Source organism: Panthera leo, chromosome A2 (assembly GCF_018350215.1).
Source record: "Panthera leo isolate Ple1 chromosome A2, P.leo_Ple1_pat1.1, whole genome shotgun sequence".
NCBI classification, from domain to species: Eukaryota; Metazoa; Chordata; class Mammalia; order Carnivora; family Felidae; genus Panthera; species Panthera leo.
Window position 1 is genome coordinate 97,042,524 of NC_056680.1, and position 20,017 is coordinate 97,062,540.

The 20,017-nt window shown below is 38.6% G+C and overlaps 1 protein-coding gene across 11 annotated transcripts in view; it reads left to right on the forward strand.

Moving 5' to 3' along the window:
• Positions 1–3,097: 3,097 nt before the first annotated feature.
• The window catches only part of PPP1R9A (protein phosphatase 1 regulatory subunit 9A), a 329,127-nt gene continuing 312,207 nt past the window's right edge, over positions 3,098–20,017 (forward strand). For 5 of the 11 annotated variants that reach the window (XM_042918070.1, XM_042918091.1, XM_042918109.1 and 2 more), the window contains exons 1-3: positions 3,797–3,875; positions 4,128–4,333; positions 5,620–7,233. In XM_042918070.1, coding sequence (XP_042774004.1) covers positions 5,842–7,233 — 1,392 coding nt within the window. In that variant the 5' untranslated portion in view covers positions 3,797–3,875; positions 4,128–4,333; positions 5,620–5,841. Of the gene's footprint in view, positions 3,433–3,789; positions 3,876–4,127; positions 4,334–5,619; positions 7,234–20,017 lie in introns of those variants that run through there. The other 6 variants (XM_042918092.1, XM_042918100.1, XM_042918129.1 and 3 more) reach the window with 4 other exon arrangements.

The following is a 20,017-nucleotide window of genomic DNA, read 5'->3' on the forward strand; positions in this document are numbered from 1 at the left end:
GCTTGTGCACCTCTCTTTCTCTCTCAAAAATAAATAAACATTAAAAAAAATAAAGAAAAAATACAGTACATGGTTATTTTAAATGGTGGACCTTTAAGATAACTGAATACCAACATTTACATCTGAAGGGGACAAAGCACCCTGATATTTGCAAATGTGAAATAAGCAGTTATAAACTTTTGGTAAAAAAGTTGCTTCATTATTTCATTACTATCAATACTTTCTTTCTTTCTTTCTTTCTTTCTTTTTTTTTTTAAGTGTATTTATTTTGAGAGAGAACTTAGATGAGAGTGAGAGCACAAGGGGTCAGATGGTGGTGATGGCCGGGAGGGCCAGAGAGAGGAGAGACAGAATTCCACGCAGGCTCCTCATGCTGTCAGCACAAAGCCCGAGGTAGGGCTCAAATTCACAAACCTTGAGATCTTGACCTGCACTGAAATCAGGGTCAGACGCTTAACCTACTGAGCCACCCAGGCACCTCTGAACACATTTTTCTTATTAGTATTGGTAAAGAAACAGTAGTAAAAGTAAAATATCCTTTTATGCTAAAGTTATGTGTAAACTTACCTATACAAATTGCTCTTCCATTACTTTGCCTATTCCATAAAGAAACTGTAGACACCTTAACTTTGCTCTATTCTTTTCTCTCTGTGACCCTCTGTTAACATACAAATTAGCCCGGGGCCTTCCTGCTTTAAGGAGTGATAGGCAGTCTTCCAGTTTAGCTTAATTTAACCTAGTCTTAACATTTGATTCAGGCTTGATTTAGGCTTAATTTTATAACTGCACCCGATGTTTCACTTACACACATGAATAATTTAATATTTGACCAGTTACTCAGAGTACCAATTATGAAAACTTAAAGAATACATTGAGCAAACCCCTGAAGCAACATAAAATACATTTTATACTTAAAAATTTTTTAAATTAATTAATTTAAATTAAATTAATTTTTTTAATTAAAAAAATTTTTAAGTAGGTTCTATGCCCAACATGGGGCTTGAACTCATAACCCTGAGATCAAGAGTTGCGTGCTCTATTGACTGAGCCATCCAGGCATCCCACCTTTTGTACTTTTATTGACAAATCTTATGGTCCATTTTTACTAGTCATGGTGTTACTTGTTACAAAGGAAATAAGAATAATAGCTCACAATATTCTCCAGGATTTATGAAAGAAATTATATGTGAAAATCACTCCCCCTCCAAAGTGTACTTTGTATATCTCACATATCAATACTAAATATCATCTTTTACACCCTAATACTCCTCCAGCCCCTTTCCAATTGGAACATGCAAAATTTATGACCTTGAATCCTCAATACACTAATGATCTATTGATCATTATAACCCTTATAAAGTCAGTATATCTTTTCTAATTTATAGAAATACAAATGTTGTCCAGGATAGCGCTGTCTGAAAGACATTTCTGTGATGGAAATGTTCTGTATCTACACCATGTAACATGGTAGCCACTAACCACTTATAGCTACTGAGTCCTTCAAATGTGACTAGTGGGACTAAGAAACTGAATTTTTAATTGTATTTAATTTTAGTTAATTTAAATAGCCACATTTAAATGAGCTAGTAGACCCTTGAAACATTCAGAAATGTGTTAGAAATGTAAAATAGATTATGGGCAATCCAGAAATCTTAAAATTATCAGCATGATGTTTTAAAAACTGTCATTCATTCCTTCAGTATTATGAATTTTTCCAGAAGGTTCACATAAAAAAAAAAAAAAAAAAAGAAAGAAAGAAAGAAAAGAAAAGAAAAGAAACCCAAAGCAACCAAATTCTTTAGGCTGCTTTTCTGTATGAATCATCTTTTTGCAAAGAGGTGTAAGACTGATTTTATTGCCAACTCTGCCCCCTCTTCTACAGACAGAACTCAGTGATTAGGTTCTTGCATTTATTTAGGTTATTCTCCTAAAAAACATGGTTTCCATACTGCAAATAAGTGACAGGAACTTTTCCACTAAATTATCCCAGACAGCACAAATGTTCTTTCCAAAAGTGGAGACTAGAACCACAGCCCCCTCACGTTGCCTGCTACATCTGTTTATGCTTATAGAAGTGACATCCACTTGTAGACAGAGAGTGCCAATTTCTTGGGAAAGCACCCAGAATTTGGTGAAACTTGAAAAAATTTCACTGTTCAAAATGAAAGATACATAGAATTGAGTAGCTACAAAGGCCTTTTGAAATTAAGCAAGAGATTTTGCTCCCAGAGTAGAGATTCTGTATACAGACTTGCTGGAGTTCATATCGGACTTTAATTATTTACTAGTTGATAAAGCTGTGGGTAAGTTATAAAACCTAAACCTCAGTTTTCCCATCCGGAAAATGCAGACAATAACAGCTCTGTTGGGAAAACTGGTGTAAGACTTTGAAATGGGCGAATATCACTGGGTGTCCTTTCAATGGAAGGCTGGATGTTATCTACGGGACTTTGAGTTTTTGTTTCTACACCTTTGGTCTGCACCTTTGGCCTTTGACAAAGCCATTTTACTATTCTGTAGGCTGTAGAAACTTATGGTAATGTTAATGTTCTTATCTATAGGAATGCAAAATAATTTTGTTTAGAGATACAATTGATTACTGCCCTGTAGAACAGATAATTCAAAACATTAAATTTTTGTGCCTTATAGAATATTAACCAGTCTTCTCTCTTTGCTGTTTGTCCCTAAAGGTCTCTTTTCCACATCCTTGTTTGAATGGGTTGTAATATCTTGCGATTCCCTCCCTAATTAATGTGCCAAATGGCATTTTGGACACACTTTCATTTTATATTTCTATGAGAGTTATGGTTTACCCTCTTGAAAAATTGTCCTTTAGTCGTTTTTACTCTATGGAGGTTTTGGAGGATTGGCTTAAAGATCTACATTGACAGACATGATCAGTTTCAGAAACATTGCCACAAAAAAGACACTTGGGGTATCTTTTTAGGGAGGAGGTAGGAGTGGGCACTGAGCATTTATAAAAGAGGAGGGTGGGGGGCTGAGCAAGTCAGAAGACCTCCTAATCCTTTTCCTTTTAACAATGGAGACTTGAGGTCAAGGTGGGTGTTAGGCCGGGCAAGGCGGCCTAGGTGAGGGCCAAACCGGCCTGGAGAGTAGCCTGGGGTTTTAGATGCCCTGGGGTCATGAAGTTAACTGCATACTTTGTGCAGGCCCAGTAGCAAGCGGACCTAGAGCCCAGTTTCTGCCGAACCAACCCCGGTAGCAGAAAGGCGGACGGGCCCCAGAAGGGCAGGCCTTGCCCTAGGCCGGGGAGGCCCCTAGCCTACGGCCGAGGGGGTGGGGCGGCCTCGCCTCGGGCCGGTGCTTTTCGCCCTCGGTTGGCCGCCAGAGGCTCCCTCTCGCTCCCTCTCCTGGGATTTTGCTGCCGGGCTCCCTCTCTCTGCGGCCCTAGAGTTAATCCCATCAGCCGAGGTGAGGCACCTGTTACCCTGGGCCTTCCTCACCCCTGCGGCCTCTCTCCCACTACACCCTGGCTCCCGGGCGGCCCAAACGGCCCGCAGCGGGTGACCGCACGTGGGCCAAGCCCCTTCCGCGCCCCGACCCCCCTCCCCGGGCCGGCCCGAGTGGGCGAGCGTGTCGCGGCCCGGGCCGCCGCCCGCCCGCAATGGCGTTGGGGAGCGCAGCGCGCCTCCCGGGGCCGCCCGCCGCGGGCAGGGCGCGCGTGGGGGCCGCGGCGCGAGTGGAAGCGGCCGCCGCAGCCGCCCTCCGCGCTGCGCCGTGAGCGGCGGGTGGAGGGGCGCCGTGCGGGCCGGCGCGGATAGAGCCGCGGCCACAGTGGGGCGGGGGGCGCCTCTGAGGAGGGGGTGGGAGCCGCGGCCGTCCGACCCTCCCCGCCGGCGGCGGCTCCCGCTCGGGTAAGGGGGAGGCTGTGCGCGGGGCGAGGAGTTGGGGAGGGTGGAGATGAAGAGGAAAAAAATCGGGATGTACAAAGGCTGAGTTGCAGGCTGGGGGTGGGGGTGGGTTGTGGTTGGGGAGCGATAGGTTGAGGATCGGAGGCATTATCAGTGGGATCTATTGTTTCCTGGCACATTGGGAGGAAAAACAAAGGGATTTATTATCATTACCCTGTAATTTTTTTTTCTTTTTCTTTTTTTAATGTGGCCAAGGAGCTCGGCTCTCTCGGTGCCACACTGGGATCCGCCTGGCAGCCGCCGGGAGCCGCAGCCAATGTGTTAGGACTTCAGGTGCTTTTTGGCACAAAGCTAGACTGCGACCTCCTACCATAGCGCTTGGCGTCACCTGCTCTCCCGGCCCTGCCCCGGGGCCGAGGGATTGCGTCCCGAACCAGGCTTGGGAACCGGCTGCCTCTCAAGTTGGTGTTATTTATGTTTGTCTTTTGTGAGGGCAGGTTTTGAGTCCCCCGGCGGCCTCATCTCCCCCGCCCCCGCCCCCTCGGGTTCGAATTGGCCGGGGAGGGAGTGGGGTGTATGTGTAGGGGGGGGGGGAGGGTGTGTAAGGCTTAAACAAATGTCAGGGTACAAGGAGATTGTCGATGCTTTACCAAAAAACAGGCACCACACTCTCAAGCCTTTCTTGTTTGTCTGCATGGGCCATGCATGCGTGCTGGGCCAGGAGCCGAGTTTGGAGGCGGTTTCAGTGAAAGTGTGTGCTTCCTCAGCTGATTGTGCGTGAGGGTGATATGGCTCGGCCTAATATTAAAAGACAAAACAAAGCAAAACAAAATGAAAAATCTTTAGCACGACATTGTCTGCGCCTCAGCAGCTCTTGAAGTATTTGATTACTGGCATATTGATATAAAATCCAGCTGTGGGCTAGTGGAGACCAGCAAGCATGCATTGCGTTGCATTTTGAGCTTGTAGGAAGTTAGAGGCAAGTAGGAATAAACAAATCAGGGTTATGAGAAGAGGTTTCATGTTATGTTTGCTTTCTGATCGTCACGTTCTCCTACATTTATTCCCATGATATTCTACACCTCACTCTATAATGAATACTATCCACTCTTAGGAAACTTCCAAATATTAGATGTAACTGAACTTAGAGTGAAAGTTACTTTCATGTGAGAACTTTCTTCTGCTTGTTTTGGTCTGAAATGTACTAATGTTGTTTTGGGGATGCTGCAAATCAGAATATTGGACCAGAAAGAGTGAAATAAGCCTCTGTAGGCATATTATGGACTTTGTAAACATAGAATCCAAACTTTGAATTGTGCTTACCCAGAAAGAATAAATTCTACCTGATGTGGAGCATCCCAAATGAAATTTGTTTTTTTTTTTCCTGGACAGTTTGATGATATCTTAAAGATCTAGGGACTGCTGTTTTTTTTTTTTTTTTTTTAAGACCATTCACAAAAGCAACCAAAACTTAGTCTAAAGTAGTGTGCTTATGTGTAACTCGTGTGTGTATTAGTGTGTGATTTCGGTAGGGACCTCCAAATTGTGTTTGAAACATTTTTGTTACCAAGGACCAATCAGAGTTATAACTTTTAAATTCTTGGCTTTTAAATGACCATTTCAATAAGTAATTTTTTTTTCTGTTTGATATATGACTGAGTCACTTTGAAAAGTGTATTCTTGGTTGACTAAACGTAAATTTTCAAATAAGTAAATGAATGCAGAAATTCATTCTTTTCTATTACAGATGAACCTCTAGTCTTGCTTTGAAAAAGCCATTTTGTGTAACTCTTGACTGAATAATTTCCTAATACACCTGTTGGGAGGATCACTGATACAGTATGGCATTTGAGAGGTACTTTTTCTTGACCAAATACTCTCTTGGTGATTAGAGAAGAGAGGTGTTTTGTTTTTTTGTTTGTGTTTTCCTGGTCATTATGAACATTGGCTTTTCACCCCTGAAGTAAAAATGTTGAAAACCGAGTCTTCAGGTGAACGAACCACTCTCAGAAGTGCCTCTCCTCACAGGAATGCATATAGAACTGAGTTCCAGGCACTGAAAAGTACCTTTGACAAACCCAAGTCAGATGGGGAACAAAAAACAAAAGAAGGTGAGGGCTCCCAGCAGAGCAGGGGGAGGAAATATGGCTCCAATGTCAACAGAATTAAAAATCTATTTATGCAGATGGGTATGGAACCCAGTGAAAATGCTGCGGTCATTGCCAAAACAAGGGGGAAAGGTGGACCTTCATCTCCACAGAGAAGAATGAGGCCCAAAGAATTCCTGGAAAAAACAGATGGCTCAGTTGTTAAGTTGGAGTCCTCTGTTTCAGAACGAATTAGTAGATTTGACACAATGTACGATGGCCCTTCATATTCTAAGTTCACAGAAACTCGGAAGATGTTTGAGAGAAGTGTGCATGAGTCAGGACAAAACAGCCGCTATTCCCCAAAGAAAGAGAAAGCTGGAGGGAATGAACCTCAGGACGAATGGGGTGGCTCCAAGTCCAACAGAGGCAGTACTGATTCCTTGGACAGCCTTAGCTCCCGGACGGAGGCTGTTTCCCCAACTGTGAGTCAACTGAGTGCAGTATTTGAGAACACTGATTCCCCCAGTGCCATGGTTTCTGAGAAGCCTGAAAACGAATACTCAGTGACTGGGCATTATCCCCTGAATCTACCATCTGTTACTGTTACAAATCTTGACACCTTTGGTCACCTTAAGGATTCAGATTCTTGGTCTCCTCCAAGCAAACACGGTGATGATGCAGAGGATGCTCAGAAGAGTAATACAAGTCCGGTACCAGAAGTGGCTTCGAAAAGTACCTCTCTAGCTTCAGTGCTTGGTGAAGAAACACAGCAGAGCAAGGAAGCCGAGGACTCCACATCTAACCAAGAGACTCCTGACAGAATTGACAGAGATCTTCCTGAGGAACCTTGTGCTGCAAATAAGGCGATGCCAGAGTCTGAAATCCTTTCACCACAAAATGTACCTTTAGAAGATGCCGAAGCTAATTTAGTTGGGAGTGAGGCAGCAATGCATCAGAAGAAAGAACTTGCAGGTGGTGATTTTACCTCTGCTGATGCTCCTGGATCCAGTTGTGGAAAGGAAGTACCCGAAGATTCAAATAATTTTGAGAGTTCCCATGTTTACATGCACAGTGACTATAATGTGTATAGGGTAAGATCCAGGTATAATTCAGACTGGGGAGAGACAGGCACTGAACAGGATGAGCAGGAAGATAGTGATGAAAACAATTACTATCAACCAGATATGGAATACTCGGAAATTGTTGGATTGCCAGAAGAAGAAGACATCCCAGCAAATAGGAAAATTAAATTTAGTAGTGCTCCAATTAAGGTAAGTATGTTTTCTCAGTTTGGTTTTGAAGTTTTTCCTAAGTTTGTTTGTGTTTGGTTTTGTCTTTTTTTTTTTTTTTTTCCTAATATTTGGGCCTAAATGTTTGCAGCAAAGATTTGACAGCTCTAAGGATTTTGAGGTTGTTGAGATACCCATGTTGTCAGGTGATTTTAAAAGTTTGGGAGAGATCCACATATTTCCTTAATATGCTTTATGGTTGCATAAACCAGTATTGGCTAAGAGTAAAGTTGAAGAAGTTTGGGGATTGTGAGATACATTCCAATGGACTGGAGTATGAATGACACATACACTGAAAACCAGGAGGGTTAGTTTGAAACAGAATTACCTCTTTAACTGATTTTACCTAAAATTAGCCAGAAGTAAGAAAATTTCCTGAATCCGAACACTCTAGGATATGAGGTATAATGTACAATGGGAGAGTTATGGTGACCTTGAAATAATAGTCTTATTTACTTGCTTAAAACATCTGAGTTATCTCTTACTTGAGTGTAAGTGGATTGTGAGGGATGTTCAAACTTATCTCTTTTTTTGTACTGCTACTTGGTAGTGAAAGTTTGATTCATGGAAATATATTAGCGGACTTAAATGCTTTAATTGGAAAGCTATGACTGTAAGTAGCTTTGAGTTCAGGATTTGTGATGTAGCACTGAAATGAAATTTTATGAAAGGAAATTAAATTGATTTGTCATTCCGGGATATATTTTTACCTCTTAAAAACTGAATAAATGCCAGTTGAATTCAGATTCTCTATTCTAATGACTTCACTTAGTTAACATTCGGTATAGAAGAAATAGCACAATGTACATCAGTAGCGGGTAGTGAAACATTATTAGCTGATAACGGCAATAGGGGCAGGAGGTAGTGGGTTGAATATCACAGTCTCCTTGGAGTGGTTTTTCAAAGTGTACTTGCACACCAGCTCTGTCCTAAGATTGTGGCATGCCCTCCTAGGGGAATCTGGAAGGTTGTGGTGGTAGAATGTGTAGTCTGAAACCACTTCCTAGGGACTTCTAGCTTATCCAATATGTATGTGTCATAGATTTGGAATTTGATACGGTATCTTTTAAAAGAATCTAAAATCACTGTCTGTTGTTATTTCCACCTTATGAAACTTCCATATAAGGCTGTAAGATCTGTAGATTTACAGAGCAAAGAGAAATTTGACTTTGTCTTAATTATGAAATACTATTTTGAAATAAAGTGATAACCTGTGAAATTATTTATGGATGTTAGCAGGCAAACTTTCATCTCATTAGTGTAAGACAAAAGCTCTGGGTCAGAATGGGCCATGTCAAATTAAACTATGTTTAAAATAACTGTAGATGTGTTATAAAATAACTAATATAGTGTGGTTTCAGAGTAAGCCAAGTTTCTTTGCTGTGCTTTTCCACTTTCCTTTGTGAGCCTTTCCCCTACTCCCCGCCCCCCCACCCCCCCAATTCTAGGCTCTCTCTTTAGAGGTGTCTTTCCCTCAGGCCTAACCAGAGAGCTCCAAAATTTCGCCATGCGTGTTTCCTTCCCAAGTGTTCTCCTTTGAACATCATCTTTTTACCCCTTAGGAAGAAAGCAATAAGATTAAATTGTTTCACATTGAGCAAGGCAGGAATAACTGAAATGAACTCTTCAAGGAGTTTGTTAAAACCAGTGACTAACTCCCTAATGGGGATAGCAGCTTATGAAAATTTATCAAGTCCAGCACTACCTACTCAACCAAAAGAGGCACCAGCCTTGTATTTGGGTCCTGTGCTGCCCCAAACGTAACTGCACAGTAATAGATGTAATGAATTTTAAAGGATTTCTCTTTGAAATATGGCTGTTTATATGTGAACAAATCAGGTTTGGGGTATGATATTCTGAAATTCAAGTGATTTTTTCCCCCCTACTATTGCTTATAAAAAAAGCATTTTGCCTCTTAACTGTCATGTAATAAAGAAACTATGTATTTCATGCAACAAAGAATGAAATAGATTACATGCATAAAAGTTTAGCACATTTTATCAAGAACATAGATCAAGATTAAGGTTTGTGAAGCAAAAATAATGCACTGCGTTTTAGTGGGCAGTTAACAGTACTAGTTGGAGTGGATTAAGTTTGCAAACAAAAGATTCATTCTTAGCCCTTTGTAATGAATAAGACAATTGCTCTTTGTTGTTGTTCTGATTGTTTAGCATGTGAGTGGATTCACTTGGGAATTTTGAGAGCTACTTTTCTACTGGTGGTGGTGATGGTAGAGTTTAGATTATTCTCCAATTAAGATTTTTGCCTCAGAGGGTGGTAATAATTAAATTCAATAAGTATTTATTGAAGTCTTGTCATGTGTCTGTTTTCATGCTGTTAGCTGCAGAAGACACACAAATCTGTAATGTTACCTCTTTCTTATGTGAGCTGGTGGAGTCAATTCTTAAACTTGATATTTAAAACCCACATAACAGTCTGAAAACCTGTGCTGAAATGTCTAATGTCCTATGAGGACTTCAACTGTCCTTGGCTGTGCTAAATGCATGGACTGAACAGGATTTGATAGACCATTTGGAAGGGAGAAAATGCTGAGCCATTCCCTATGTATGTTTCCTTATTCTTTTTATAAAGATTCACTTATGGGATGGTAGATTATGATTTCCAACTTAAATCTTTTTCCTTTGAAATTTAAACATACTTCCTCTTTTAGCAACAATAAGTGGACATATTCCTTATAAAAATGATCTTTAGAACTTTTACATTCTTTTCCTGATAGTCTCATCTTAAGTCTTCACCAGGGTAGAATTTCTCAACACTTTCAGACTCTTGTTTTATGTCTTGTTTATGATCTTTGTATGTGTGATCATGTCCTCAGTTTTTATTTCAATTCTTCTATAGATGCCTTGAGTCTGTATTTTCCTAAGATACCTTAAATCTGGACCTAGAAAAACATCAGAGTAATAGCTGATCTTCCCTGTGTAGCATATTACTTATAAATAATTGTTGGTAAAATTTAGAAATGCATTGTTTCTTAATGGATTGGTTGATGTGTTTCATAGTGTTGTCAAAAATGGGATTAATAATGGAAAATATAAAATCCAAGTTTGAGATATGGAATGAGAGTGTTATGAACCATGCTAATTTGAGATGTGGAATTATGCCTTCATTCTCAGGAATTTCTCAAAACCAAGAGATCCAATTCATTGAATTTGCTTTAAATGAATCCAGGATAGAAAAGGTGACATTTTTCATTGCTCCCCCCCCCCCCCCCCCATTATTTCAGAACATTTACTGAGCCCTTACTATGTGTCAGGAACAATGCAATATACAATAAAATGTAATAAATGCATAAAATGACCGGAGCTGATCAGGTCAGCGAGTGCTGGTAGATGGAAATGTATAGCCCATTAAGGATGCTTCTCAGGCTATTCTGCTCAACTGTTCTTCGATATTCTTTCTTAGGTCACTGCAACCTTCTTAAGGAAGTCCTAACCCTTTCTCTGTTTCCGGTAGCCTTTTGTCCTTTGGATAGGTGTTCTTGAAACACAGCAGAGATGAAAAAGGTTATTTTCCTAGTTTCCAGCAAGAGGGAGATTATAGGGTTAATGATAGGGTAAGATATATTGTGCTGTACTTTTCTGAGTGTTTTCTCAAACTGGAGCTTTACAGAGCTGAGATTCAAAGGAGAATCACCAAGGGCAGTATTGCTTCTCTAAACCTTACATGATACTTGTTGAAAGTGGGTCTCAGCATTCTCTATCTCTTCTGGAACTCTGAGTTGGTACACAGGGCATATATGAGACTTTATATTCAGGATACTGTTCAGAATGTAGTGCTGAGATCCAAATTTCTGTCTTTTTCTTTCTTCAGATAGTCTCCCTCGGTGCTCTTAAACTTTAATATGCTTATAAATCACCTGGGGATCTTTTAAAATGCAGATTTCCAATTCAGTAGGTATTTTGTGGGAAATTATCTGGATGCAATGGTTAGCTTCCAAGTACACTACCAGCGTTCCTACAGGTTGTGGAATAGATAGGCTCAGCAACCAAATTAAATGTTTGAATCACACTGTTTCAAACACACAGCCAGTAGCAAGAGGAAAGCCATGGGGTAAGTTAGCACACTTAAGGTGCAAAGGTTGAAAGGACCACACTATGGGAGGCCTGGGTACACAATATTCATGTGTCCTGACTCTCTTTCACATCACTCTTCCCATTGAGGGTGTGGTTATGAGGGTCAGAGTTGATTTTTGAGTAAGGGCTCTACGTACTCGAATACTCTGGGCTCTTGATAATTCTTGCTCTATAGAAGAGAGTAGGTACAAGTACACTTACATACAACTGTAGTTTTGCCAGTTTCCCTGGTTTTATTTGTGTTTCTTGGGTAAAGCACCTGTGGGTCTGGAATAAGACCAGGATGGGCATCCTCGGTGGGTGGCTGATATGGAGATGATACAGCTGCCAGTCCAGAGATAGAATGATGATGATTTAGTCTTTCCATGTCTTTCTTTCTACAAGTGAACCTCTCGTTTGTTCCATCATATTTTCTATTTGGGGATGTCTTATGGCTTACTAACTTAACTATTTTTAACACATCTTATGAATTTTGCCTTTGTTTTAGAAGTTCATAGGCTTTTATTATCTATACCTAATTGGGTCTCTTGAGTGTTGCCTTTACCTCATAAGCTATTAGCTTCCTTACCATCAGTGACTATCACTTCTTAGGAGTTTCATCCATCCCATTTATTTTCTTGACCTTTATAACAGAATTTAATATTCTTGAATAATACAGCAGATTCACAGAACATTAGGTCTCAGGTGAGACTGTGCATTCTCAAGTGGGTGCTGAGGCTGCCGGTCAACAGATCACTCTTTGGAATCTGATTGTGAAGTACAGTCTTTTGGCTTCTGAAAGGAGCCGGTCACAAAATGTTGGGGAAGCCCATTTAACACATTTGCTTTCCAGATCCATCTGCTGTGGCTGTTTGTGTAAAGTAATATCCTTTGCAGCTGAAACAGGTGTAAAGTAGTAATGTGCATGATGTTTCTGGATACCAGAGTGGATTATGATTCCTAAAAAGTTTGGGTCATTAAAATGTCACATCCTAGACTCTTGTGTGGTCTAAGTTTTTAATTATGAAAGAACAGGAGAAAGAAGTTCTTGATAGACTCAGAAATTCCATTTTCTTCTTTTTTTTTGGAAGCCCAAATTAATAAACAAGAGAGAATATAAGGATTGTCATCTTATTTAGTTTTTTTTTTTTTTTAATTTGGATAACTTGGATGTCATAATATTTAAGTTGGACTTCTTTAAAATTTTGATGTCTTGTACCTGTGGCTTATAACTAGGTAAATATATAAAACATTTTAGTGTACTCTGTAAATCCAATAATGAGTATTTACTGAATGAACCCCTTTTCTAATATTGAGTGTGTACACAAATACCTCTTTTCTATTTCACTAAATGTTGGTCATTTGGTATATAGAAAGGGATTCTTTACTACAGCAAACTATTAATAGATGTTTGCTGGCATTTCTTTTAGTAGAAAGGTTTAGTTTTTCGGTTTTTGTATCATCCATAATGTTTTGTCTTCCCATGTAAACTTACCTACAAAGGATGCTAGTTGTTGCGTTAATGGGTTTTAAAGGTAAGAGTAGCTGAATTTCGGGGAAAATAATTTTCTGTTATGTTATCCATACCTTGTTTACCTTATTAACCCAGTTACATGCCCATCAATAGTAATTTGATTTAAATCTCATCTTCACTAGATTTTTTTTTCTTCTTCATTACTCAAGGACAGAAAAAGTATTGGAATTTCTTTAGAGAAATACAGTTAGATATGGGATAAATTCTGTACGAGCAAAACAAATATTGGTATATTAAACTCTGAATATCATTTGGTTTTTGTGAGGTTATTTAATTTACTTAATATTTTTTTCATAATTTTCTGTGCCCTTCCTTTTTGGATCTGTTTCGTTTTTATTCTTTTGCTTCATTATATTCTACAGTTCTCATTTTGAATGGGAATAAATGATTCATACTTTTTCTTCCTGGTCACTTAAAAATTTTCCTCCTGGTTCTCATTTTTTTCATTTTGGCTTGTGACATAGAAACTTAAAGATGAAAAATACTTCAAGGTAATCTAGTGTAATTTTCCACTCAGTTCAGTTAGCTCTTCAATAGCACATTGCTGACAGATGATCATTCGGCCTCTGCTTTAATAATTCCACCTTTGGGGAGTTTATTATTTTTCAAGGTGAAAGGAAAGTTAGAAGAAGTGTGTGTATGTGTGTGCGTGTGTGTGTGGAGTTGTAAAACATTGTGAATGTGCTTATTTTCATTTATTTTTAATTTGCAATTGTTTTATTGAGATAAAATTCAAATAGCATAAAATTCACCATTTTACAGTGCGCAATTCACTGGTTTTCCGTATATTCACAGTGCTGTGCAACCATCACTATTATCTAATTGTAGAACATTTCCGTCACCCTAGAACAAAACCCTGTGCCTGTTAGCAGTCACTCCTAATTTCCCTTTTTCCTGTATCCTCTAGCAAACACTAATCTACTTTCTGTCTCTATGGATTTGCCTCTTTTGGACATTCATATAAATGGAATCATGGGCATGCTTTTTAAAAGGGATGGCGGCGGGGGGGACGCTCCTGGATGGCTCAATCGGTTGTGTCCGACTTCGGCTCTGGTCATGATCTCATGGTTTGTGGGTTCGAGCCATGCATTGGGTTCTGTGCTGACAGTTTGTTTAGAGCCTGGAGCCTGCTTCAGATTCTGTGTGTCCCTCGCTCTCTGCCCCTCCCCACACACTCTTCCTCTCTCTCTCTCTCTTTCTCTGTCTCAAGAATAAATAAACATAAACAAATTAAAAAATAAAGGATGTAGGAGACACCAGGAGTTTGGCTTGCGATATGTTCAAATTTAAGATATCCTGAGGACAGCAGACTATGGGAAAGTCTAAAGGGCAGGGGCAAGAGAATTTTCTGGGTGCTGACATGGTCTAAAAATTAAGTGACAAGAGGTGGGAGCAACAGATCCTGTCTGCCCCTTATGCAATTTCATGGAGAGAGGAGAAAAAAAACCCAAAAAATAAAAAACGGAGGAGACAGCAGGATCCAGGAAGGGATGAGGGTATTTGTAGGGATGAGGAAGAATGGTGTCTGTGGCAAAGAGGATGGTTGGAGCAACTCCCTTGTGGGACACTGCGCTTCTATTCGCGTTATCTGAAATTGCTACTGATGAAGCCCAAGTGTTTGCTTCAGCATGAGGTATCTTTAAAAGCACAAATAGTACTAATGCTGATTCCATCTTTATGTTGGTTTTAGCACAAGGGACCCTTGTCCTTTTCTGATGATCTGGTCAGCTTATTTCCATCCTCCTGCTCTTACGTTGTTTCTTTCATTATCCTTTTATGTTGATTGAAATTGTTCATAGACTCTTTATATTTAAAATTCTCCTCACTTTCCAATATTTTAATAAAGATTTCATATGCCATACTTGCTGTTATCTGTAATATAACCATTTAGGAGATGAGTAATTTGGGGCAGGCATTTATTTAGTTAATTGCACATTGTTTACTGAAGCATAGTATATATATTGCTATTAAATATTATTAGCTGGTAATGAAAGTAACACCAAGAGTGACTTGGTATTCTGTAAACTAGACAAATCTGCCTCTTGAGGCCTTGGTTTTCTTATTGATAATTGAGACTGTCTTACTTGTAAAAGACCCCTTCTCAGCTTTAACATCTTGTGGTTCTCTAATTATCTCTTATACATATTTGTATAATAAGTACCATTATCATAAATGTGCTATTATTTCAAAGGGAAAATTTTGGACATCTTTTGTTGGAATGTGGAAGTGAATTTATATTGCTCTTGAGAATGATATTTATGCTATAGATTATAGTAAAAACTTTAAAATGGTTGAAGTTTTAAATCCAAGGGAGTACATTTTTATAGAGTGGCTTTTTAGAGCCACTCAACTTTTGAAAGTATGGGTTGAACTATATATTAAACACCCTGCTGAAGAACCTAAGAATAAAGAAATGTTTTGTAATATGGTTGCTGACATATTAATTGCTTCACTCACTTTTGTTCTGGAAATAGCTTCATAGCACAGTTCACCATGAGTGAGATATTGATAAAAATTCCTAATTTTCCAGTCTAACTTTCTCTCATGCATCTATTCTTACAAAAAGGACAATGAAACAGGCAGAATATAAAGATCTTTTATAAAATAAAAATTTTATTTTTCAGGAGGAGGAAAGTTTTTCTCTTCACTTACATCTGTTTTCAGAGAGATTTAAGAAAAGCATTTGTAGAATTAAAACTTTCCTCCAGATATTTATGTCTCAGGAAAAGTGGTTTTAAGTGAAATGGCTCATAGACCTGTTAGTCTCCTCCCTTTTTTAAGTCAGATAATGAATTTTATTTTGTGGGAAGATGATCTTCCAAGTTAGTTTCTACACCAGCTGAAATACAGTGGCTATATTGGAACACATATAGGTTGACAAGGGTCAAAAAAGATCAACAATCATGATTATGGAGCCTTCTTTCCTGGAGTGACCAGGTGAGAGGCTGCCAGAGTAACTATCTGTGGAGTTTTCCCCTTGATGCTTTTGGACTGGCCTCGCCCTAAGAACCCGGGTGACTCACTGCCTTCAATCTGTCACTGTACAGCGAGGGGGACCCTTGTCCACTTCAGAGCTCTCCTCTAAAAATTACTTTCTACTTCTACTCCTCTTTCAAAGTATGTCAGGATAGAGTTGTGGGGAGGGTACATTCATGCTGTAAAATTTGTCTAATCTTGAATACAAGGATTTTAAATAGTACTGAGTCAGAGGTCCCTGTTCAGGGTTTTGAAGAGTTTTCTTTCCTGTGTAAAGGACCTCCACAGAGGAGACGGAAAAGCAGGCTTATTGGTTGGCATTTAAAATCCACTTGTGAGTCACTGCGGTATTGATGGGTTCTTTTACTAAGCACTTGTTTCAGATAAAATGGATGTGCAAAGTTGTTTTGTGGAAAGAAAAAGACATAAATTCACACTGTTCACTTTGAACCTATCTATCTGTCTATCTATCTGTATCTATCTATATTGATGTTAGAAAGTTTAAGATTGAGCACTAAACATTAAACACACAAACAAGCCTTATGAAAAATAAAAACTGGATCAGAAATGAGAGTCTATAACAGCAGAACACAAGAATGATGACAATATAGATTAAGTCTTCATTAACTTTTGATATATGTGCATAACGTTAAATTAGCATTAAAAGGGAATGCTATTTACAGTTTTTTTTCTTGGGATCTAGAATTATCTATGATTGTTTAGGATAGATTTCTGAAAATTGGCTAAAATATACTGCCTGAATTATTATTTAGAAAGGTTGTATCAGTGTATAACTAGCATTGCATTGGAATGGTTTTCTCATAATCCCCACACCAGCACTTGGTGTTATTTATATATTTTATAGTTTTCAGTTTGGTGGGTGAGAAATGTCTCTCATAATTCCCATGTATTATGTTGATTTATTGATGAGATGAAGTGTTTTCGTGTGTTTACAGGCCATTTTTGGATATGAGTTGTGAATATTGTGTTTTTGGTCAATGTGTTTTCTTGGCCCATGATTATTAGTAAGGAGTACATCAGAGTTGTTATTTGTCTTGGTAGAAAGTTAAAAGAACTCACATGCCTAGTAATAGGGGAATGGTTAAATTCATTATGATATATACATTTGGGTAATAGGACAAAGCTATCGTAAGTCATGTTTTCTAAAATTTTAAAGATAAGAAATATTACTATACCCAGTATGTTACAGGGTAGAAACACTGGTTGAATACTTAATACGCATTTTTATCACAATTTTATTTTTAATGTACGTATATTTGTACCTAGAACAAAGATTAAAAGCACATACATCGACGGGGTGCCTGGATGGCTCAGTTGGTTAAGTGTCTGACTTTGGTTCAGCTTCGAGCCCTACATCAGGCTCTCCACTGTCAGAGCAGAGCCCGCTTTGGGTTCTCTGTCCCCCTCTTTCTCTGCCCCTTCCCTGCTTGCATGCATGTGTGCTCTCTTTTTCTCTCTTTAAAAAAATAAATAAATATCAAAAAAAAAAGCACATATGTTAAAATGTTAACTCTGGTAATTTCTGGGTGAGAGAATACAGTTGATGTTAAAAAATTATATTTTTCTAGATTTACTAAATTTTCTATAATGAGCATATGTTACTTCTTTAATTATATGTAAAAAAGTAACGGAAGCACAATTGGAATGATCAGTAATAACAACTTAAGAAGTTGACAAAAACATTGTTTAATATTGACCAAGATTCAAATAATTAACCCTTATGTCACAGAAAATTTTGGTTGAAGAGTATAAATTAATGGAATACTGAAGAAAGTGTTGGTTTAAGAAAATGGGTGGACTTTTGGCAGTTGAATTCATTAAGTGCATATACTTTTTATTCCAGGTAAAATTGATCCCACATTTGTGGGTAAGCTTGTGAATATTATGGGGGAAGATCTTCCAATGTATTTTAAATTATGATGATAACACTTGCATAGATGTTAGATATCTTCCTTCAGTTGCTGGTTGTGTGAGTGATACCCTAATGTGTAACCTCAAGTATGCTTTTAATAAAAAAAAAAAAAAAACTGGGCATATATCCTGGATTTGAAGTGAAAAATATTTTGATGAGTAGTCTTACCAAAAATAATAAATATTTGTTTTTAAAAAAGAGTCTAACGGTTCTCCCACATGAAACCATGGCTTTGTTTTTAATCTGTTAAATTATTGAGCTTCAGGGGTGCCTGGGTGGCTCAGTCCGTTAAGTGTCCGACTCTTGGTTTCAGCTCAGGTCATGATCTCATGGTTTCATGGGTTTGAGCCTGTATCCAACTCCACTCTAGCGGTGTGGAGGCTGCTTGGGTTTCTCTGTCTTCCTCTCACTCTGCCATTTCCCACTAGCGCCGTCTCTGTCTCTCTCAAAATAAATAAACTTTTTTAAAAATCTAGAAAAAAAATATTATTGAGCGTCAACAGATTTTCACTCTCAGGAGTTGAGAGTGTGGAGATGTCAAGTTTAGTATCTTGACTATATGTAATCCTATGAAAACACTGGCATACTCTCAGTTAAAAACAGGAATTTGAATTCTAGGACTCCACGGTGTCCTTTTGAATATGTTTCCTGTTCCAAAACACCAGCCAATATGTCGTTTCCTGTTGTTCTTTTTAACAAAAGTTTTAGCCGTAAAGAGATTCATTTGATGTATGATTAAACTATATGGTAGTATATAGTATTTTTAGTTAGAGTCAAAGGGTCAGTTCCTCTCATGAATTGGATAGCATTTCACCTTTGAAAAGCTTTGGTAGATAATGCTGGAGCATGTAAATGATTAGAAAAATATTTTTGTCAGGTAGCAGAGTTTTCTGAAATTAGAAGTTTAAAGTCTTGCTTCTGGTCTAATTAGATCAATTGATAACTCAACTCTTACAGTTTTAAGCAATTCTGGCATTTTGTAAGCTCTGGTGAAGTCCTAATTAAATTCCCTTGCTGTATACTCTGGTGCTGCATTACCATTTTTCATTAGGTATACTTTACTTACACCTTATTACAATGTGGCTAATAAATTCTATTTGTATTTTATTGAATACTGATTTTATAGTAATAATACTTATGTGATTGTATATAATTATAAGGATTATTTAAAGGAAAAAAGGCAACATTATTATGCACCCAGCTAACTTTGAGATGAAACTTGTGTTTTTCCATTGGAGATTCTGATGCTTGTGGAATTTTTATGTTGCTGGTTCCTTCTCTGAATAATGAGTTCTGTGAGTAGTATTTTTAAGGAACTAGAGAGCTCTCAGGAGATTGCCCCATTTGCAGATACAGCAATCAGAAGTTTTAGTTTTTTTTTTTTTAATTAAAACAATTTTTTTAATGTTTATGTATTTTTGAGAGAGAGAGAGAGAGACAGAGTGGGAGCAGGGGAGTGGCAGAGAGAGAGGGAGACACAGAATCTGAAGCAGGCTCCAGGATCTGAGCGCTCAGCACAGAGCCTAACCAACAAGGGACTCGAATTCACGAATGGTAAGATCATGACCTGAGCTGAAGTTGGACGCTTAACCGACTGAGCCCCAAGCAGGTTGTTTTATGGCTGTGTCTCTGGAACTGTCACACTGCCTGGCACACAGTAGGTACACAATTGGTGGTAGTAACCTTTGATGTCCCTCACCTACGCCCCTTCCCCTTTCCTGTTCCCTCCCCCACCTGAAGGATGATGGTGATAAAATTTGTACATGTATAATGATTGTATAATTTCTTTGTAAGTAAAATTCTTCAAGTTAGCAGTTATAAATGAAAGCCGAGCGATTCCATTATAGATGGTAATCTTTTCTGGTCCCTGTTCTGGCTTGCTGAAGCTGTTGTGCTCTTTCATTTGGGAAATCTCAATCTATTGCCCTGTAAGATAATGACAGTTTATAAGTAACCAGAAACAGTCATTAAAGTATGGTTGCATGAGATATAGCTGTGAGGGTTGAAGGGGGAGAGTATTCATTTTGCTTTAACTTTATTTCTGCTTTGAGTGATCAACCAAGCTTGTAATTAGTTGCCAGAAAATACAAAAATTGAGGCTCCATACTAAAGTTGTAAAGCTACTTAGAAATTTCAGTCATTTGCCACAACTATGGTAAATTGTGTATGTGAGTATATCTGTATTCTTACATGAAAATTATTGAAAATTTAATTAAAGAAGGCAGTTGAATTATTTTTTACCATTTAGTC